This window comes from Micropterus dolomieu, linkage group LG10 (genome assembly GCF_021292245.1).
Source record: "Micropterus dolomieu isolate WLL.071019.BEF.003 ecotype Adirondacks linkage group LG10, ASM2129224v1, whole genome shotgun sequence".
In the NCBI taxonomy this organism is placed as follows: domain Eukaryota; kingdom Metazoa; phylum Chordata; class Actinopteri; order Centrarchiformes; family Centrarchidae; genus Micropterus; species Micropterus dolomieu.
Window position 1 is genome coordinate 21,104,506 of NC_060159.1, and position 22,819 is coordinate 21,127,324.

At 39.6% G+C, this 22,819-nt stretch overlaps 1 protein-coding gene across 4 annotated transcripts in view; it reads left to right on the forward strand.

The window, feature by feature from the left end:
- The first annotated feature begins 942 nt into the window (after positions 1 to 942).
- fmn1 (formin 1) overlaps positions 943 to 22,819 on the forward strand; it is a 30,132-nt gene continuing 8,255 nt past the window's right edge. Inside the window, exons 1-14 of one of the 4 annotated variants that reach the window (XM_046061099.1) lie at positions 943 to 964; positions 1,681 to 3,525; positions 6,859 to 7,037; positions 11,718 to 11,826; positions 14,126 to 14,187; positions 15,357 to 16,057; positions 16,795 to 16,936; positions 17,676 to 17,763; positions 19,452 to 19,513; positions 19,605 to 19,693; positions 19,901 to 20,030; positions 20,686 to 20,832; positions 21,700 to 21,759; positions 22,628 to 22,748. In XM_046061099.1, coding sequence (XP_045917055.1) covers positions 1,755 to 3,525; positions 6,859 to 7,037; positions 11,718 to 11,826; positions 14,126 to 14,187; positions 15,357 to 16,057; positions 16,795 to 16,936; positions 17,676 to 17,763; positions 19,452 to 19,513; positions 19,605 to 19,693; positions 19,901 to 20,030; positions 20,686 to 20,832; positions 21,700 to 21,759; positions 22,628 to 22,748 — 3,661 coding nt within the window. In that variant the 5' untranslated portion in view covers positions 943 to 964; positions 1,681 to 1,754. Of the gene's footprint in view, positions 965 to 984; positions 1,032 to 1,680; positions 3,526 to 6,858; positions 7,038 to 11,717; positions 11,827 to 14,125; positions 14,188 to 15,356; positions 16,058 to 16,794; positions 16,937 to 17,675; positions 17,764 to 19,451; positions 19,514 to 19,604; positions 19,694 to 19,900; positions 20,031 to 20,685; positions 20,833 to 21,699; positions 21,760 to 22,627; positions 22,749 to 22,819 lie in introns of those variants that run through there. The other 3 variants (XR_006826832.1, XM_046061098.1, XM_046061101.1) reach the window with 3 other exon arrangements.

Below are 22,819 nucleotides of genomic sequence, written 5' to 3' on the forward strand. Positions count from 1 at the left end.
AGCCTTTGGCATGAACCCACAGCCTTAACTCACAAGGAGCAACTTTATTCTTTCATGTTTATCTCAGACAGGGCTGAAATGTTAAGTAACCTAATTTAACTCAAGTACTGAAGTACAATTGTGAGGTACTTTATACTTACAGTTTGTACTTCACTACATTTATTTGACTGCTTTAGTTACTAGTTACTTTGCACATTAAGATTTTACAAAATAGGTGATCAGTTTATATAAAATACAACGTTGTACATTAAATTACTCAACAACGTATAAAGCAGACATAAAAATGCTGCTTACACAGCAATCTATCAGTAATAATAAGATAATATATTCATTTGAAGTTGAGAGGAGCCATTCTGCTAATGAGTACATTTTATAATTACATTTGGCTGTTAATACAAAGATTTTGAATGCAGACTTTTATATCAGTAAAATATCAGAGTACTTTTTTCACCACTGGCTGTGTGTATAACTGTCTCTGTCACATTGTTAAACCACGACTTTTATCCATAAGCTGTTAGTTTTAAGAAAAGTTATTGCAAAAATACGTCCTGATAGATATGCTACTAGAATAAAATACCCTATTGTAAAAATACTAACAGAAATACTAGAACAAAACACAATTAATACTGGTTTAGTGTGACATTTTTTAAGAGCAGAAGAAATTCAGCGGTGCCCATTTTGTGTTCATTCAGTTATAGATGGATGTCAAGAGGATTAGATTGATTAGCCGTAAATCCTCGCTGAGTCCACCGTCTGTTTGTTTATGTGCTCTGCTTGGCACCTGACTGTCTTTGAGATTAGTGGAGGTGATTCCTGTCCTATGAGCCAATGGGAGCAATCCGAATTCTCACTGACAGCGCTGATTGGGTAGAACCTGTGCGTGTCCCTCCAGTGGGCGGGCAGTTTGTCTTCAGTCACCTGAGTGTCGCTGAAGTGAAAGGAGTACGTGGAGCGATGCGACAGAGTGAGTGAGATTTAAATTCACGTGTTTCTGTTGTTTTTGGCCGTTTTAGATGTGGAAGATTCAAACGGTAGTATTGTCAATACACAGTGTAGAAAGTCCTGTATTCAAAATCTTAATTTAATTCAAAATCTTACTTAACTAAATTTACCTGAAGTGCTAAAAGTAAAAGTACTAATTAGGCAAACCCATTTCAGTATAATATATATTATATTGGATTATAATTATCGATGTATTCATGTGTAAGCATCGCTATGCACACATGTTGCAGCTGGTAAAGGTGGAGTTCATTTGAACGACTTTATGTATGCTACTGCTGAGTGGCTTAATCTGTAAAAAAAACAAAAAACACATAATAATATGACTTTATTTTGGAGCGATATAAAGAGTCTGTAAATAGCTAGTAACTCATGTTGTCAAACAAATGTAGTGGATTTCGGGTTAATGTTGTAGTTGATTAAGACGATCAGAGAAGCATTTTGCAGGTTTTGTTTTCTCAAAAATTAGTTTGTGATTAATTTTATGTTGATCGACTAATTGACTAAGAATTTCAGCTCTACTTGTGTGTATCAGTTCAGGTCTTTTATTGCACTCAGCACTCAGGGTTTTGATACTTGATATTTAAGGATATAGTTGGAATCACAAGCAAACCTAAACTATCTGCAAGTAGACACTTGCATATACACTCATGCTTGTAACTTTTTATCTTCCTGTGTCAGGATTCCTGGTCCAGTGGAGACAGATAAATCTGTGGTTTATCCACCTGCTTTATCTTTGGTGATCAAATAACATCATGGAGAGTACCCGCACTGCCTTACACCTCTACCTCCCGATCAGCGAGAGGAGCTGTGTGAGTCCAACCCTCTATCACTGCAGGGGCCCAACTTCCCCCTTTAAAGCCCCTCCGAAGCCCCAACAAGGACTAATCTCTATCCGCAAGGAGGAGGGTCCAGCTGAAACAGTGAAGCGCAGTCAAGAAGACAAATTCGGATGTTCTAACTTTAAAGACACCCTCAAAGTTTTGGATGACTCCTCCGATGTCCGTTGGCTGACAGAGTTGTTACCGTTGTGTTTGGAGTGTCAGGATTTCATGAGCATGGGCAACCAGCAGGGCACGAAGATAAAGCCAAACTGTTATGGTTATGGAGAGAGTCTGGATACTTTATCAAAATCCCCCAGATTACAGATTCCTCAGAAGAGGAGGAGAAGAGTGGAGGGGCTAGTTTACACCGGCGCCTGTCAGCATAACCTCAATATGACACCCGGGACCCCACGGGGGCCTCGGAAGGCGAGAAGACTGGCAAAGCTTCAGATATTGAGTTCTCCTAACTTTGAGGAGTGGGACTTGGAGGAAGACAGGCCAATCATCTGCACTCCTGCAGCCAGGAGAAAGAGAGTTACAGGAAAAGAAAGAGTTCTTGTGTTGGAGAAGAGGAATAGGAGTCCACAAGATTTCAAGCCAGCAAGGAGAGAGAAGCTGCCTGAGGCTTCGCCTGCAAATGTTCCTAGTTCTTACAGCAAAAACGGCCGTTTCTATCTCAGAAAAAAAATATCTGAAAAGGAAGAATGTGCTCTCCCAGACTCAGACACAGACCTCTCTGAATATGACAATAATAAATACTTAACATATATCTCCCCCACTAGTCTTCAGGCAGCAAGAGGTACAGATGAGGGAAAGAAGGCAGAAGGTGAAGTGGAGAAGCCTTCTCAGTGGAGGAACAAGGAGATAGGGAGCGAGGCTGCAGCACTGCAAGTTATGGGCAAGATTGAGGAGGTGGAAGGGATCATAAGTCGGGTGAGTCTCACCAGTTCGAATTTGATTAAAAATGGCAGCAACAGGAGAGATGAACCTCGGTTTATTTCAAATGGATGTGTTGCTGAATTTGGGTCCCAGTCGGAGACCCAGAACAAAGGGTGCAATGAAGACAAGCCTCTACTAGTTGAGGAGCTTCAAGCTCTGGGTGAAGCTCTGAGCCATAGTCTGCGTCAGGTCCTGTGGATGGAGGGAGCAAAAGCAGAGAGTGAACCCATTACAGAGTCCAAGGCTTTCTATGAGCAAAACCTTGTTGGATCAACAAGAAGGCCTCCGAATCTACAGTCATATATTTACAGCTTCACCTCTACTACGCCAAATAATTCTTCATCACCCTCTCTGTCAGCAGGTGGAGAATTCTCACCTGTGTCCTCGCCGTGTCTGTCTGCAATCTTGGATGTTTCCCCAAGAACCTCTGGTAGTTTTGAAGGAATGTCTCCTACCGTGTCACCTCTATTCACATCCAGTCTGTCTAGCCAACAGTCTCTGCCTCTAAGCCTGACTGACCGGCATGAAAAAGACATCTCTGCACATCACATAGGGTGGGTAAACTCAGGTGAAGACAGTTTGTTCCCTCAGGGGGTTGGAAGCTGGGGAAGTGCCACCACTGTCTCTGGTGGGACAGGAAATGACCTGAACAATACGAAGACTTTGGCTCAGGCAAACCTGAGTGTGAGTGAACAGGATCATACACAGATGTACAGATGCACCAGTGAGACAGAGACCAGTCAAGATTATCTTCTCTCTTCAGGTAATAATGCTAATTATGCTACTACAATAATAGTAGTATAGTTAGGCTGCATATTAATTCAATATCATATTGTGATGTTACGATCATATTATGTTGCCGTTTTGCAAAACTTGGTCCCATGCAAAATAGTGATAAAAACTAGTAAAACTGAAGCTAAAGTTCAGTCTTGACCTTGGAAACAGAAAACGGTCTCACCACAATGTTTATTTAGCAGCTGCTCAAGAGCCTTTGATCTATGATCTTCATCAGCAGATGGTGTTTGCCTAGTTGTCATGGTATTATAGATTTAGATAGTTTCCAGGGTCAAGACTGAACTTGTGTCATATGTTCAATTATCATTGAACATTATCATTATGTCAGTGTGTGGTGGATTAAGGAAGACAAAATACCTGTAGAAAGTTTTCAGCTATGTTCCAGGGTGAAGGGGGATGTGTGTGCATGACAGCATGACATTGACGTTTAGTGGTTGGTCAGTGAAGTGAAAAGAAGAGGAGGAAAGCAGACAGCTATGAAGGTGGTACATGTTGAGTCCTGACTGATTTTAGTCCACTCAGCCTGGTGGCCTCATCCGCTGCTGTAGTCTCACTCTCACCTGCACGCACATCGTCTCTCTCTCTTACCACGATTGCTGAAGCAGGCCTGAAGGATGTGTGGTAGTCTGTAAATAATGACCCCTTGCTGGTTTGACATACCACCATGTCTGTGTCTGCATGTGTGTGTGTGTGTGTGTGTGTGTTTGTGTGTGTGTGCGTTTGCTCAGGCATGAAGTACTATTGAGCACCTGATGTGGATGCCCTCATAGTCCTGCACTGGCACTGACCTTAGATAGCCAGAGTTTTCCTTTTCCTCTGTGTGCGTGTGTGTGTGTGTGTGTGTATGCACTCACATGACCCAGTATTGAGCAGAGGCTTTTGAAAAGAATGAACCCTGTTGGATCTCTTTGTAAAGAGATGCAGACATTAAACCGCACACTGGACCAATTAGAAGACAACAAAACTACAGTATGTACCGTATTTGCACATACTTTGCATTGAAACTTATTTTATGTTACGGTACATTTACATTATAAGAAAATGTTGATGCCTTGGTGGCATCAATGCGTCCATCTCTGGGTATAAACGTTCCATAAGTACAATAATTCAAGAGGAATTCAGATCACAAACACGTTCTTGTATAATGTGGATTATATGGGACAATATGGAAGCATCTTTCTGCTTGGCTTTACATTTAAAATACACCTTGTCTACAGAAAAACATTATAAATTTCCAGAGATACCAAAATTTACACAGGCACCAAATATGTCAGGCTGGGTCAGGCAGAGTTTGATGTGTCTTCCTTACTTTGAAAGCTGGACCAGGCTGTGCAGCAGGACGCCTGGCTGTCCAAATAGGATTAATGCTCTGAGCTTTGTGAAATACAACAAATCTTAAGAGGATGATGATTAGAGTGAGGGGGAGAAAGACATGCAGAGCCTTCTGAGGGTTATTCTCAAAATCCAGTTCTCTTCAGTGTGGTCAAATTGAGGACAGATAACACATTTCCACAAGCTCTTTAATCTGGCTTTGAGGACGTTTATGTGTCCGCTAAAAGTTACACAACTGGCATCTCTGTTGGCACTCTTATCTGAAATGATGCAGTCAGATTTACTGTAGAATAGTTTGCTCCCTGTACCAAAAGATAAAGGGAGGACCATGTGACCAGTTAGGCAATACATAGGGAAAAGCTGGATGCAGGAAATGAAAGTCCTGCAGTCCTCAAGGTTGAGCTGCCTTTGACCACATCTGGTTTTAGCTAGATGTTTTTATTCAAATTTCTCTACAGGACCATCAGTGCACACCGTACATTTTGAACTTGACCGCAGTGGGAATTGAACACCTAATTCCAGCAGTTTTAGAGCCACATCTTACTGTGGCAACTCATGAAGGTGATTGCTGAACAGAAATAGATAAAAAAGATAGTTTGAAAACATGTTTTGTGTGATAATTACAGTGATGAATGATGATGTCACTTCAGAGCCTCTCTCGTCGCACATCTGTGTACTCGCAATAGTTTTTTAATTAGCACATTTGGTAACACTCGAAACACCATGCATCAATCATCCACAATATATATAAAATATATATATATAATATAAATCATTTATATATTGTATATAGCTATACTTGTTTGTAACACTCAACATACCAAAACATTAGCTATATGTGCCCCCATGTATGCATATGTTGTTGTATGTGACATGCGACCTAAATGTGTACATCTTGGGACCAGCTTTCAGCATGCAGGCTCTGCTTTTATGTTAATTTTTCTGTTCTTGACAGAATGTCATCTGTATAAGACTAGGATATGTCTACTGATAAATTTACTTTTTGCAGGAGCAAAAACATCTGCATCTCTGGTTTTTGGGAGCAGAATTTTGGATACTAGTATACTAATTGTAGTGTAATCTCAGTTTAAGCAAGGAGGATGATTAATGGGGAGAGGTAGGCACATCCAAAAAATCTTCTAGTTCCTGCACTGTTGTTTTTGCTCCCACAAAAATAATTTGATTTGCTTTTGCAAAACATTTCCACAAACCTCACATTATGCACATTTGAATATAAGCAACAGGTGTCTATTGACTGTGACCCAAGGCTGTGAGCTTTTACTGCAGAGGACAATAGAGTAATCAGTGGTCCCGGGTGACAACTAATAGAAAGCGAAGCAATATAATAAATAGTCAGAAAAACAGTTAAATAAACAGGAGTATGACAACCAGAATCCTGGGGGTATTTTGTCTTCTTTTTGAAATGCAATTGTTTAAGAGAGAGAGTTTTTTTCTTGTTTATTTTTAGCTGAAGTTCTGTCATATATCCTCATGGTGACACTATAGCATAACCCAGGTCTGGACTGGTAATCTGGCATACCGGGCAACAGTCTAAACCGTGAATACTTCAACGCATTTTGACTGTTTGCCTTAGTAATCAGAGGAAAAATTAAAAAGAATAAAAAACATTCCTCAGAGGCAGGATGCACCTGCTGCTGTTATTGTGACATACAGTAAATTTAGTGTTAATATATAGTGTTTAGTCCATTTGTGTTTCCATTTGTCTTTTACAGTATATACGGTATGTGTTCCTGTTTAATATTGGACATGATTTATTGTACTGTAAAGTTACCCAAATCAGAGCAATGAAAATGTCAGATTCAGTTTTTTTTTCCTGTTGATGCGGTCATTAAAGAAACAGATCTATGTCACTAGAAAAGAAACATTTGGGCCATTTTTACCTGCACTTTAAGATTGCCCTATTTATAATAATTCTGCTTTAGTTATGATTTGAATCTCTTTTCTCCAGATGAGGCTCTGCAAAGGCAGGAAAAGATCTGGCAGCAGGAAGTCGAGGAGTCTCTCTCCTTCTGCATGTCACTGTCTCATCCCTCCAGACCTAAACACATTGACTTCTTGCGCATCACAGCTCCTGAAGATGACATCATTGATACACCGACAACCACACCTCTCCCACCAGAGTTTTGGGTGAGTACCTTAAAAGGCTTGATGTGGAAGAGAGTGCCTCACTGTCTACCTCTACTGTCCACACTGGTTGTATTAAATCATTTACTAACATGTCCTAAAAGTCTACATCCTGTTTTGCTGATGAGTAGACTTTACCAGCAGCAAGGACATAAATTAATTTAGCTGCTGTAGTGTTTGACTTGAATGAAAACTTGCAGATTATTGGATCATGATGGTGTGCCAAAGTAAACCTGAGCACCTACCTAACCCTACCTTACCTAACCCTTTACCTGCTCCAGGGGAACACATAAGCAATGACAAACACTGGGCCAACAGAGGAAGTATTTTTTTCCCCAGATTGACATGGTGGTTAGCACTGTCAACTCTCATCAACACGGTCCTGTGTTAAATCATCAATCTTTTGTTTTTATTTTGGGTGGAGCTTGCATGTCTGGAAAAGTTAGAAAAAAGTGTCTGCAGTCTTGTTGTTTTGGGTTTGAAGTTCAGATGCACTTTTGCTCATGGTGCTTCCTGTCTATTTTTATTTTTAAATTATTATTTATCTTTTTAAATATCTTGGCTTGCATGGCAGCAGTGGAAAAATATTCAGCTATGTGAAACCTCACACATAAAGTCTTCATGTCAATAATTGTGCATCATCATGACGTTGACATTTTCACACCACAGTGGAGTCTGGTCTCTTTGCTTCACAATCCTGTAGATCCAGATTCAAAACTGGGCCTCATACAGTCGTGACAAAGTTCCTCGAGGTTATATAACAGAAGAGATTTAATGCAACTCTGTACTGTAGGTGCGTTGTATAAGCAATGGTATCTGTATTAGCATGAAATGGTTGTTTTTTTTAAAAAAGCTCTTAAGCTCCTGCCTTATTCCCTCTGTATACGTGTATGTGTGGAGGTCCTGGACACAAACTTGAGACCACTTACATTTATTTTGACCATTTTGTCAGGGTTTTGTTTTCACACTGAATGCTTAAGACAGAATTTTAAACAAGGGAACAAAGTAAAGCACAACAAATAACCCTTAACCATTAAAAACTATTAACTATATTTCTAAACTAGCTCAGCAGAAACATGGTTTGAGATTCAGTTAAAGTAAAAAGGGGGAAATCGGGATTTTATTTTATATATATATCTCCAGGTTAAGTCTACTCTGAATTCACCCAAAAATGTAGTATGTAGTATATACAAGTATGGAGAATCATTTCCAAAACCAGGAAATGCAGCAATATCTTCAGAAATTATTTCCATCTTTACAATTTATGGAGTTGTAAAGTTAATAAAATGTTCTCTAATGTGGAACAACTTTAGGAAGGCAGAAATATGTAGTTGAAGCAATATTTATGAATTTGATATGAATCCAGTAAGAAATCAGTTTAGGTTTAGGTCCGTAACAATTCAGTAAAGACGATTTTACACTGTTGCTGTATGCAGATCTGGGTGCAGTATATAACATGAATGCCATTGAATGTCTGCTGCCTAATGCTGGACACAGTCCAGTGTGTTTGTTCAGGACTGTTATGTGTGCACTCTGATTTTAATGCTATTATCTGGATTCGTACCTATTATATAAAAACTGCTCACATAAAGGCCACAGTGTCCACTCCCTGGGAATGCAAAGGCACTTTATTAGTATTCAAACGATTAAGTGTAGCCAGTTAAGACGCCACTGCAGGGTACAGGCATGTCTCTGAATACAATCATTTTCAGACAAAGTTACACAGTGTAATGACACATAGTTAAAATATAATTTACCTGCTGCTGGTTGTGATAATGTGACATAAAAGCAAACAAGGGTGGAACCTGAGATGTAAGAATAGCACAAAGATTAGTTTTAATTTATGCACAAACGCAAAGCAAGGCAAGTGTCATACACAAAGGGAATTTGCTTTTCATAATGCATTAAAAACATTAAATATAAAACATTAAAATGCAATTGATGCATTCATTCTTAGCTAATAACACTGTCACTAAGTACTTTGATTTTTACAACCAATTATTTAACAAATCATCTCTGTTGATCTATTGTGTATGTTAGACTTAATGTGGGCTGATTAACTGTAGTGGGTAGGTGGGGAGCAAGATTAGCCAGGTGTTGCTCAGTACCCTGCATTGGAACTGCGAAAACTCCCTCTCACTGTGGATTTGCAGGCCAAACATTTAACAAGTGATCTCTGGCAGTCCTATTTACCCTCCTTCAGCACTGGGTGTGGTGTCCCTCCATCTGTTGTGGGTGGCTTCTTTTGCCTCACGGATCTGTCAGGGTGTTGTCAGCAAACGGTGGCTGAAGAAACCATCTGCTTCCAATTACACTCTGACAATCTGCAGGACGGCGTCCAAGGTGCAGCTCTGTAAACTACTGCTGCAAGGATAGAGGAGTGAGAGGGAACAGAAGGCACAACTTGGACGCTAAAACCAAGACTTGGATCTGACTTTTAACTGTGGTTGAGCTGAGTCACTCTAGCCTGCACAGCCAGGCGGCCAGGCTTGAAAAGCCTCACTTTTCCATTGCTCTTTGGTTTTCTGTCCTGTTATTGGTTACTATCTGAGTGACTAACAACTGTTTCCAGTTTAAGGTTTGGAAATGTAGTTCAGCAGTAAGACATGAAGGAGCTGTTGTACCAGTGAAAGGATAAATCTTATTTCTTTTCAACAAACTGGAGCGGAAACAGGTCGGATTTTCAGAAGTGGTGATATGACTTTATTGGCTTACTCACATTAATTTATTGACTGTAAGTTGCATGATCTTTGAACCAGCTATACAAATTAGTGCATGCCATACAGATGACAATTACACCTTCTTAGACTGCATTTTTCTCATGAAGGATAGCACAATGTTACACTTAAGTATCTGACATGAGCAGTGTAAATGGTAAGCACAATGTTAACGTTGTGGGAAAAGCTTTTCGCTCCATTCTGGATAACTTCACCACTTTCTTTATGAGCAACTCGGACTGCCCAGCAAATGGAGGAGCAAAAAGCAGTCCTAAAACTTTTCAGGACCTTCCCAGAGGAGCAAAATGAGGACATGCAAGAAGACACTGAGCTGAGTTTTAATCTAAAGAAAAATGGGGATATAAGGTTTGAAGATGCTCTGGAGAACAGTAGAGACTCCTTATCATATGTCCTATTGCCCCATGAAGGAGAGAATATCACCTCCACCTCATCGGGAGAAGTAGGAAATGACTCAGACATGACAGTGGAGGAGATGAATAATGTCAACCTTTCAGAGCAGCAAAGTGTGGATGTAAACACTGAAAATGGCTCAGATGAACAGACCTCTGCAACAAATCAAGAGCAGAATAAGACACCAGACAACCACTGTGACAAAGTTAATGATTGCAGCAACAAGGGTTGTCATACATCACTAGATGAATGTGCCTCGAACGAATCTCTGCAACAGGAATGTCAACACATTTCAACTGACACAAATACAGATTGCGGTGGTGTTGCACCAGTCGGTGTCAAGCAGGATGGCACTAAAGAAGCCAAGCAGAGCATGAGAAAAGACTACGAAAATGCTCACTGCCAGGAAGATTTTGTCACAAGTGCTTCCAATTCGGACGTGGGTTTTGACCCTGAGAAATCTGTGAAAAGTAGACCATCTAAAACCAAACATGTAGTGATAATGGTGACTCGGACAGGACCTGGAGTTGAGGAACAGGTTGAACCAATAGTTACACCAACGATGGAGCAAACTGGTGGCCCTTCCTGCTTCAAAAAAGACAAGGAAGAGGACAGTACAGGTGCAGAGAAGGACAGCGAAGAAGAAGAGAAAAGAGATGTATTTCCAGACTATTCCGACCAACTCCACCTTCCTTCCAGCCCAAAAGACACTTCACCCACTGTTTCCACAACATCTGCAGCTGTAGCCAATAACCCTCCACCTGGATCCACCATATCCAGAGCCACCTTCTCCCCAGGCTCCCCTACAGACAAGCAGATCCAGCTCCCTGCCCTCTTTAGCGGCCTGAGGGTCCTGAGGAAGGGGGTGGTCGGACCCGAGCACGACACCGTGGCCCAGATCAAACGTTCGTCTCAACGAGCAAGAAGGGACATTTTCCCTGAGAAGCAAGGGGATGTTAAGATTCAGGGGAGCTTCCTGGACCAGATCTCTCAGTTACTGAACCGGGAAAAGAGAGGAGACGAGAAAGAGGAGAAGAAAGAAATGGAGTCTGAGGGAGACCAGGACGACACCAGAGAGGAGAATGAGAATGAAGAAAGTCAAGAGGGTGAAGGGAAAGAACTTGAAACAACAGAGAGGGATGCAGATGTTTCATCTGAGTCTACGAAACCTTCTGTGTCCGGTGCAGAAGCAGCGTTCGATGCCTTCAAAGCTTTTTTCACCCCAAAGCCTTTGAAGAAGGACCCAGCAGAGAAGGTGGACCTGGACGCAGTGAGGAAAAAGATAAGAACAGAAAAAGATGTGCTGAGAGCGCTTTTTGAGAGAACCCCTAATAAGACACCAGAGAAGAAAGACTCACCTAACGGCAAAGTACGAATTGTGTATGAATCACCATTGAGCATAAAATATAATCATTACTTCTTACGTTTTATTGGTGTAAGACTATCTTTACTGTATCCATGATTGGAAAACTATCATGTGTGTTAAAAGGCAAAGAGCTCTATTTATGATTGATTCTGTTATAAATCTGTTGTCAAACTCTTTTTTTCCTTCCAGTCAGAAGCATCCACCCAAGGAGAGGGTGAAGAAAGAACTCCTGGTCGTCTACAAGCCGTCTGGCCGCCACTTAAGGAGGAAAAGGTTGGGCTGAAGTACACAGAAGCAGGTACTGACACATTTTTACACAGTCATGTTTTTTGTCCAAAAAAACATTCTCCCCTCTGAAATCGACCCTTGTGCTTTGTTGACATTTGCTTTCCCAACCTTGTTGTTTGTGGACACATAATAATTGCAAAATTAACCATTTATTTCCATTTAAATATCGTTTCTTCTAATCTTTAAAATCTGATATGTAGGCTAGAAAAATATTAAGTGGTAACCCTTTCCTTTGCTGCAAACTGAGCTTGCACATTTGATTAATATGATAAAATACAGAAATAAGCATAAAGTATTGTTATGACACCAAGCAAGGATATATTTAATTTTCTATATGTTACATGGGCTATTGATGAACAAATATTCATATATTCCTTTGTTTGCCAATAATCATTCACAGACAATGAAAATGTACAGTATGTTATCACACATAGTGACGTTACTTATGTTGGGGGTCAATTTGACTTCAGAGAAATACAGATATATTTTCATATTATTTGGGATTTGGGAGCAGAAGTGCTGTGTAAAAAGTAGGCCTACTTACTGTCAACATCAATCACAGTTAAAATGCATATGAAAATCTACTATATTTAACCGTGTTTTATAGCTGCGGTCTGTGAGACTCCAAACTGCTGTAATGTGTCATTTTCTGTAGCGCACATAAAAATGAGGGAAAATCGTGAAGGATCAGAGCGTTTGTGATGTCCACAACCCTAAACAGAACATTAGGGTTACAAAAAAGACATTTGAGAAAATGGTGCTCAAATAAATTTACACTTAATATCACAACCCTATAAATACACACAGATTAATGCTGTGTTCAAAATATTCATGACACATGTTAATTCGACACATAGCAGCAGAGGAAGTAGGAGTGTTTGCTCTTTGATATCATGTGGTGGATGTAATATCAGGCTTCTATGCTACGGCAAACACAACTCCACCCTGTGTGTGTCCACAGCAAACCAGTCTGTGAGACGCCAGCGCCTTCAGTATGTGAAGGGATTTGCTAGACACATGTGGCCCAGACTGTGGTGCCTTTAAGGAAATCCTTAATATTTTATTGAAAAAAGGGATTTTTAAAATCCTTTTTTTGCCTGAAGCCATTACAATGTACAATTAAAAATGTTTCAACATTGGCGCCACCCAGTGGTACCATTATGGCCAACATCTGTTCCCTTCTCATTACTCACTCCACAACATTTTTAACAAACCTCAAATTATGAGCAATGTTGTCCTCTTTTGTTGTTTGGTACCACTGATCAGCAGGTGTCACTGATTGTTACCATGAAAACACGGCTCTCAAAGTTAGCCTGGGGGTTTGGTTGGCTAACTTTTTAGGCTTTAAAGAAATCAGTTTCTATATTTTTGCGAAACTGTGAAAGTTGCAGTGGACTAATGGAAGAAAAAAATTAAGACTGGACTATAACTACAGACCAGTCTAAAATATCTTAGTGAAACTGGCCCCAGATGTCTCTACATTTTGAACTGTAATAAGGACTGGAAATCAGTGATCTGTGATTTTATTTTAACTTGCCTGAAACCATGTGGCGCTAGAAAATAAGTTCCAAGTAAATTTTTTTTTTTTATTGATTATTTTTTGGGGGGGAAAAATGTCAAGCCCTGTTTGAGTGACAGCGTATAGACATGTACATCAAATGTCACTCACTGCTTTGAAAAGGCATAAAAGTGGTCCTGCTTCCTTTGGTATTTCAATGGATAAGTGACGAAGTGAAGATTTAAACTTGCTTGAAAAATGTCTACCTCTGTCTATCAGTGGGATTATCAAAGGTTGTTTGAGCAGGGATAAAACTGTGTGTTCCATGTGTACACCCACCATCTTGAAAACATGCCTCCTCTAAATACTGTCAAGAAGGTGATAGTAAATACACTTTCTAACTGCCAAGTTGTCATCCATTAGCAGATAAAATGTTTGATTCAATACTCTCGGTAAGATGCCACAGTCTTTATGTTTTTCTTTATGTTTGATGTTCTACTGCCATCATCTGGTAAAAAATTGTATTGTTATTCACCATCTGCGTCCTCAACAGCTACAGTATATCCTCAAACACCCCCTCAGCCTCTTGCAGTGGTAAAAGATGGATTTGATTTGTTGAATTGAAGTGTCTCATGGTTGTTCAGCTTGTACTCAGCCACATCACTAATCAGCCCATCATGGTAAAGAAAGTGGTCTATGGCTCCACAGCTGTAATAATGTAACATAACATAACAATAACATCTGTTGTGGTGGTACAAGAAAGAATACAAAGCTGTTGTAAGATGCTCTTTCTCATCGTTCTTCCTGTCAGAGCACCAGGCTGCTCTGCTGCAGCTGAAGAGAGAATGCAAAGAGGAGCTGGAGAAATTACAGGTCAGTATGAAGGATGTAGTGAAGTGCTGAACCCTGGTGTGCAGCCAGGTGTTGCAAAATGTATACTTAAAGGAACTGTTTGTCATTTGGGAAACACTCTGATTTGCTTTCTTGCTGAGAGTTAGATGAGAAGATTAATGTCACTCTCATGTCTATACAGTAAATATGAAGCTGGTCCCTGAAAACAGTTAGCCTAGCTTAGCACAAAGACTGAAAACAGGGGGAAACAGCTAGCCTGGCTCTCTCCACATCTAACATCCCCTAAACTAAAATGTGGCATTTCTTTTTTGTCCAGATAGAACAAACGACATATAACGTGCTAATTAGTGAGCTTTAGAAGTGCTGGTAGGCAGACTTTGGACTGAGGCATGCTAGACGTTTTCCCTCGTTTCTAGTCTTTATGCTAAGATAAGCTAATTGCTAGCTGTAGCTTCAGATTTACATTACAGGCCCATGAGTGGTATCAATCTTCTCCTTTAACTATTGGCAAGAAAGCAAATAAGTGTATTTCCTAATATATTGAAATAAATAAGCTTGACTGCTACATCATCCCTGTGGATGTAAAGTCTAAACAGCCCCAGTTTTTGCCTCTCGTGTATTAATTATTACATTAGTCTGGAAGATAAAGCTCTTTAAAAAACCCTGAATGTTGTTTAACATCACTTTCCCCTGTTTCCCTTCTGTCCATCTGAAATAAAATATTTTATGTCTGCTGCATGCTAAAAACATTTTAAATATATTAGTATTTTATAATATTTTGATAATTTGTGTACAGACAAGCATCAAATTGTTACATATATGGAGAATATTCACATAATGAATAAATATTTATTTGGGATTAAATGGAACTTTTCTGTCAAGAACATTCCTATGTTCCCTAATATGTAAAACCAAATAAAATTGTTCTTTTCAGGAAATGTCTTGGGAATTATTCTGAAATTAATCCACTAATTACAGATAATATAAATAAAGTATTAATATCTAATCTTTTTTAGCAGTGGACAGAAAAGTTTTTTATCCTGATGGTAAGAGGATTCTAGAAATACCTTTAAAAAACTCAACTAAATTTCTGGTTTTGAAAGATCATTAGAGATTGAACAGCTTAGTTCTGTAACTTGATTGTAATGATAATACATAAAAGGCTGGGCTAAGTCTAATGGTGTTTTCAGGATGACTATGGTCAGGAACTGTCCAGACTGAGGGTGGAAAGTGAGGACAATGTTGCCCGTCTGGAGTTCACTCTGGCCAAGCTGCAGGCCGAACTCTCACAGATTGGGAGCCGCCATCGTGGGGAACTCAAAGATGTTGCTGTATCAACGGGAGACGACTTTTTAAACAAATCCTTCCGCACAGTCTGCGTCCAGACAGACCGAGAGACGTTTGTTAAGACTTCTGAGGATGGAGAAGGTACGGGGAGACCCTGCGCCAGCCCTCAGCAGCAGAAGGTGACCCCCAAAAAGCTGGACCTAGCTTCTATCGGCCTTAGCCTGGCCAATCAGAGAGACGATACTTTGTCTTCCTCCTCATTGCTTGACCCTCCATCTCAAAGTCTTCCTCCACCTGGAACCACGCTACCTCTATCAGAACAACCACCCGCTCCTTCTCAGACGTTACCAACCAAAACAGAAATTCTGCCTCCTCCTCCTCCTCCACCTCCGCCATGTTTGTCTTCACCCATAAATCACATGCAGCAATCAAATGACCCTCCACCACCACCACCTCCTCCATCCATGCCAGGCTTAGCTCCCCCACCACCTCCTCCTACAGGAGCGGGCCTCGTGATTGATAAACCTCCCAGGAAACCTGCAGTGGAGCCTTCCCAACCCATGAGGCCTCTTTACTGGACCAGAATCCAGATCCAGGACAACAAGTATGTTCACAGCCAAAGTCGACCGCCCATTTAATAAGAAGTATTCAATTTAATGCACTGCTAATATGAAATACTGAATTAATGTTAATCATGTAATATATGTATCCATAGATTTGACCCTTGGCTTTTCGGTTATTGTGATCAATTAAATTAAGTAATTAAGGTACAATTATTTACAACTGACACCATAAATATATAAATTACACTTAAGTAGAGCCGAAGTGATTAGTCTATTAATTGATTTGTAATTGCAAATTACAACTTTTTTGAGAATCGATTCATTGTTTCAGGACTTTTTCAAGTACAAATGCCAACAATTCTCTAGTTCTTGCTCTTCCAGTTTCTTTTTTTCTCTGTTTTATATCACAGTAAACTTAATATCTCTTTGGTTTTTGGGTTGTTGGTCCGACAAAACAAGGCATTTCAAGATGTCAACTTGGGATCTGACAAATATGAAAATTATTGTTAGTTATAACCCTACACTAAATCTCTTATTGAACTCCAAGATAATGGTACATAGTCTTAAATTATACAAATTGTACAATCTAATTAATATCAGAATAAACTCTGGTGCAGGGTATCATTTAAACAAGCCGGTACTGTTGCTCAGTTTTACAGCTTTGTTAAAATACTGATACATCTTTAAACCTTGATCCACACTTTTGTATCACTGTTTAAATGTAAAATATATTTAAAAAGAGGCTGATTACTATACAATATGTTTCTCTGTCCCACAGTAACAACACACTGTGGAACGTTTTAGAGGAACCAAATATAATTAATGCCAGGGAGTTTGAGGACCTCTTCGCCAAAACCACCACACAGACCAAGAGGAAGCCGCTCTCAGAGGCTTATGAGAAGAAAGCCAAAGCCAGGAAGGTAACATACAAAATAACTGAAGACATCAAGACACACTACAGCTTGTGGAATTATTTGCAATGTGTCGCTTGTCCACTAGAGGGGGTTAATGCCATTGAGTTTACAAATACCAAAGTGTTAAAAATCCAGATTGAGGCTCAATTATGGAAGAGAATTTATGTCTTCCTCATAGTGTACAGGTTTGTTTGTCTTTACCTGTCAAATCAATTATTTTTTATTCAACTCACAGTTTAATTACTCCCTTTACTTTATAGGTATATTTTTACACTGTTCTGTGTCTGTTCAGCCGTTTCCCCCCTAATCCTGAAATCCTTCAATTTGTGTTTGTTACATTTGCAATGAGTAAGGACACTAATGCTACAAGTTTATTTGCATAGCAATCTAAAGCACTACACAGAAGACATAAGAATGCGTTAAAACATTTAAGGGACAACAAGATGGAGAATAACATAAAATACAATAAAAAAAAACGGACAGAAAAGATGCCATTAGTTCAAACATGAGTACATCATGTACATTATATTACTGTTACTTGTCAGTGACATTTAATCAGCTGTTTAGATAAATCACCGTCATTCCTGAATCCTGACAACCGAAGTGCTAATGCATCAGGCTGAAGCATAATATGACCGATGTTTGTTTTGCTCCATCTTTTCACAATATCCTCTCCACTAATGACTTACTAATGGTTTCTAGGGTTACGGTGGTCATAGTAACTCTGCATGTGTGTGTGTGTCAGATCATTAAGCTGTTGGACGGGAAGCGCTCCCAGGCCGTGGGCATCCTCATATCGAGCCTCCACCTGGAAATGAAAGATATACAACAAGGTGAGTTAAACATAATTTCTTTCATTCAGTTGTGTTGCTATTAAACAGCTTTGATCAAAGTTTATTTCCCTTCAGCTACTGATGTTAGGAATGACCGCAGCAGGAAATAAACTTGGACTCATTCAAGATTTTCTTTTGGTAATATAACGCAGAACCTCAGCAGTCATGTATAGGATCATTGTGTCCTTGAGCGGCTTAAATTCACGTTTATTTGTCATTTTAACTGTAAAAATAGAACTAGATAAAAATGTTATTTTCTCAGGCCAGCGAGTTTAAAAAAATTACGAGTGCATCAAAAACAAGTTCAAAAACTTAGTGTTTCGTTTAACGTACTATGTCAAAATAAATGTTGTAGTTTCTAGTCTCTACTTAAGTACAATTCGGAGGTACTTTACTTGAGTATTTCAAGTATGCTACTTTATACTGTAACTCAGTAGGAAATATTGCACTTTTTCCTCCATAACATTTATCTGACAGCTTGAGTTACTTTGCAGATGAAGATTGTAATCAAACAGACATCATCGTGTCTATCACATAAAATGGATTACAGTAAATCACTAAATTGGCTCGATTTCCCAGCCAGTCTGGGAACTTGAACCTGCAGCTTTCATCTGTAAACACTCAGCTAACCGCAGCTCCCTGAACATCACCCTTGTTTAACTTTAACCCTGGCAGCACACTGAAGTTACCCTGTATTTCACTCTGAATATGAGCTGTTGGTGAATTTAAAGTAGGATTAAAGGCTGAAACACTCACCACAATGTCAGCAAGACAGTTACAGAGAGGCAATCTGCATTGCTAATCCCAAACATCCAAACATCTTTCTTCTTTTTTAGTAAATCAGAGGAAGGACCATCAAGAACTTTTACCCTTTTTCGCATACTTTAACACATTACTATTAAATGATATTCTGTAGTGGTGTTCTTTTTGTTTGCTGTTTCTCAGACTACTATGTGACACGATCCTCAAAATGAGTTCAGTAATCTTTCAAAATGTTCATTGCTGTGGATGTTACCGAACCTTCTACAAGATTCAAGTTACCCAGTTCCAAAAATGAGTTGAAATACAATTGCATTATATTATAAATTGACAGACACAAGACTGTTTTGTAGAAAATTGTTTCATTAGCACTATGAAAATAACCAGTTGGATATCCCACAAATCTTGAGTTGGTGGACATGTCCAAAATATAAGTAGAATAGAGGCACCATTTTCTTCACATCACCAGCAAGCATCTAGTTGTATCCATGTGCCGTCATACAACTGTTGTGGTGTCCTGTATCATCTGTGTAGTATTTCTAGTTGGATAAACTTATTGCCCATTTCTTTAAACTTGAATTAACTCACAAGTTCATAATGATAACTCTTGTCATTAACTTTGACTTGATTGAAAGGGTCAATAAGTGATAGATGCCTCGGAGCAATGCCTCTTAAGAAAGTCTCGCAAGCATTTCTTAATTTATGTTGCTGTGGGACATTCAAGAGGACTCTGTAACTATTTAAGTTAATTTCAGGTCTCCAAAATTGATCATGAGGTCGGTTGTATTTATGTAAGATTTGGATGAAACTCAAAAAGTTCTTAGTGTGACTATCAAATAAATTATAATAATATAAGATATTTAATCCCAGCTTTTAGACGGTTCAACACTGATTAAAATGTGTTTGCTTTTGTATATTCCCGCTTGCAGCTGTACTGACAGTGGACCACTCTGTGGTGGACTTGGAGACCATTGAAGCACTGTATGAAAATGTAAGTATTACAGCACACTTAACTGTGCTTTAACTACGTGCAATCGCACAATTATGAACCCTTTATTTATGTGATATTGTCACTCTGTCAGAGAGCACAGCCAGAGGAACTGGAAAGAATCAAGAAACACTACGAGACGTCAGAAGAAGAGCAAGTTAAACTGCTGGACAAACCCGAACAGTCAGTATCTCACGAGACTGGAACAGTAATAGACTTTGTGTGTGTGTGTGTGTGTGTGTGTGTGTGTGTGTGTGTGTGTGTGTGTGTGCGCACATTGAGAAGACAAATACCTGGTCTGTATGCTGTGCTGAACCTCTGTCAGCAGTTTTGAGAGGGATGGACAAGATCTTCACAGACATTTTGTCTGTTGATGTGGTTGTGCTCCAGGTTCCTGTATGAGCTGTCTCAGATCCCAGACTTTGCTGGCAGAGCTCACAGCATCATCTTCCAGTCGGCCTTCATCGATGGGATCGCGTCCATCCAACGCAAGCTCAACACAGTCTCCTCTGTCTGTGAGGTAGGAAAAAAGAAACCGACAGCAGTCACACACAGTTCCATGGTAATGTTTCAAATTGTTCTCATTCAACTACATTGAACTGGGATATACTGGGATCAAAATCACCCCATCCTCACTGATTTGGCATTGATTTCTCTTTCACTTGCCAAAACATAGATTACTACGCATGACCTTTCTTCTCATAATATATCAATGCACTGTACTGTCTATTTTTTTCAATTATATCCCTTCCTCCCCAGATATTAATAACCCTAACAAGTATTTGAGCAATCTGCTGTTTACATGCATTTTACTGAAGTATCGTCTGCAGTATGTGGCCAAATGCATGTCTGATTCCCTCTGGGTCAATGATAAGAACTTAAGACCTTATTGGGTGCAAATACAACTGGATTTAGTCTGTTTTTTACTGACTCATAATTTGATCATCCTGAGCATGTTTAAATAATGAAAAGGTGTAAATGTGATCAAATGTGTCATATTTAGAAAAAGTACTTACCTTTAATTACATGTTTTTTTCACTGATTTACATCAGTACACATTCTATATAATTTTCTTGTGATAGGTGTGATATTTATCTGTGATTGGCTCTGAGGTGCCAGCTGTCTTTACTTAACCATAAGATGTAGTTGATCCTGCATGTGTTTTCTGTTTTAAGACTCTGTTGGAGAGCGATGGCGTGAGAGGAGTGGTGGGACTGGTGTTGGCTCTGGGGAACCACATGAACGGAGGTAGCAGGGTCAGAGGTCAGGCCGATGGCTTTGGCTTGGAGATTCTACCTAAACTGAAGGATGTCAAGAGCCGGGTAAGGCCTTGATAACTGTAGGAAGACTGTAGTGGCTCCCTTAGAGGCCACTTTATGCCTACCTTTCATTGTGTTTTATTAACTTATAGTAAATATAGTTTTCTTAGTGATGGAGTATAAGTGCAGCACACAGCGTATTGCTTACTGGGAGCAGAGAACTGTTACTGGTGCAAATGCAATCTGATGTGAATGTTGACTGACAATATATGAGGATGTTGCAGGGAATTGAAGAGCAGGTGCGCATAGGAAACCAGTCCTGGGTCAAAGCTTGGGTGGAGTTACAAAAGAGGTCTGTCTGATTTGACAGGAGGGCAAAATAATCATTAGTCCACTCTTCTTCTTCTATCCTTGTTTTACTGCCATCAAGGAATCCCTTCCTTGAGCAAGCAAGAGTTAAGGACTGAGGTCATACAAGAGCATAGGTTTGGTTTCAGAACCCAGTGAAGTCAGGGTTTCATTTACAGAGACCTGATGTTGCAACAAAATGGTTTTTTTGTATTTATATCTTTACTAAAAAGAAGCACTTTACTGCCGTATGTTTGATGTTCAGTCCAAATATATTGTTTATGGTGAATATTAACTGAAAAGAAAAATCAGCAGAGGAAGTGGCAAAACATTTGTCAGCCCAGTCTCCACAGCCTCCACCAGTAAAAGGGTTGTGGTGTGTAGCCTGAGAGGCCAAACCAGTCCATAAAGCATGACCAGGATAAGAACGGTAAACTAAATGAGTTCATGAACGTTATTATCAACTCATAGAATCTGGAATTGTTTTTTTTAATGGCACTGTGACACTGAGCTACTGACCTGCACACTAAGGTTTTGCTTTTACCGATGCAGTTTTAACATGTCTCCTGCATTTCTTCTCAGGACAATCGTATCAGCCTGCTGGACTACGTGGTGACATACTACTTGTACAATGTGGATCAGGTATTAGTTGCTCTGTTATTGACATATTATTGTTACTTTGTTTGCTTTACTTTAAATGACATGGATCTATTTATATTGTTTTCCTCTGGGCATTTGAAAATAGCTGATATTTATCAAGTTCACAGAGGCAAAGGGGTTGAGTGTGATTTTATAACTGCAACACAAAAATAAGTTTCAAGCCGATTTTACTGTGTTCACTTGCATGATAACATTTCTACCAAGGGGGAGAAAAGTGTGCTGAAGCCAATTAATTGATTTGCAGCCTTTTAATAGTGCAAATAGTCCAAAGTTTTAACACTAATGTGTCTTCATCAAAGCCAGTATGGACAAAGACATGCTGTAGTCAGCCGAACACAGGTGTACTACTGTCATCACTAATTGGGAGAGCGCAGGATTTCAAATCTGTTAGATGATGGATCCAGTCTACCAACTGAAAAGCATGTTGGATTCAAACACATTTGAGCCTTTTGGCTGAATTTGTCTTCTTCTTATTGATTACACTTGATGGATGCAGTACTTTTTGTACTTATGTCTTTGTAACATTAAGATAAATCTGCAGTCTTTTAATTCCAAAGTGATTATAGTGCATGAGTGTGTGGCACTTGGACACTGACTATGGCACTCTTGGTCCCATTCTCAGTGCATTTGAAATCCTGTTCAACCAATTATCCATTATCCACTGACAACTAAACAGCTGTCCTAGGTTGACTTTATATGTGTTTGCCTTATGTCTTCATCCATGTTTACTGTGACACAGTAGTGTCGAAACTAAAATTTCAAGTGTGTTTCCAACATCCAAAGATGCTTTATGTCAGTTCCCGATTTAACGATGATGTTTTATTGCTGTGTTTTGATTGTATTCCACCAGAACGCCGGCACCGACATGAGTATGTTCCCTCTTCCCGAACCTCAGGACGTCTTCCTGGCAGCACAGGTCAAGTTTGATGATCTCAACAAAGACATAAGACAGCTCGGACGAGATCTGACAAGTAGGTGATGTCAATAATGCAAACTTTATGTATTCCAGCTCCTACTCTCTAAAGACATGCAACCCCCCCCC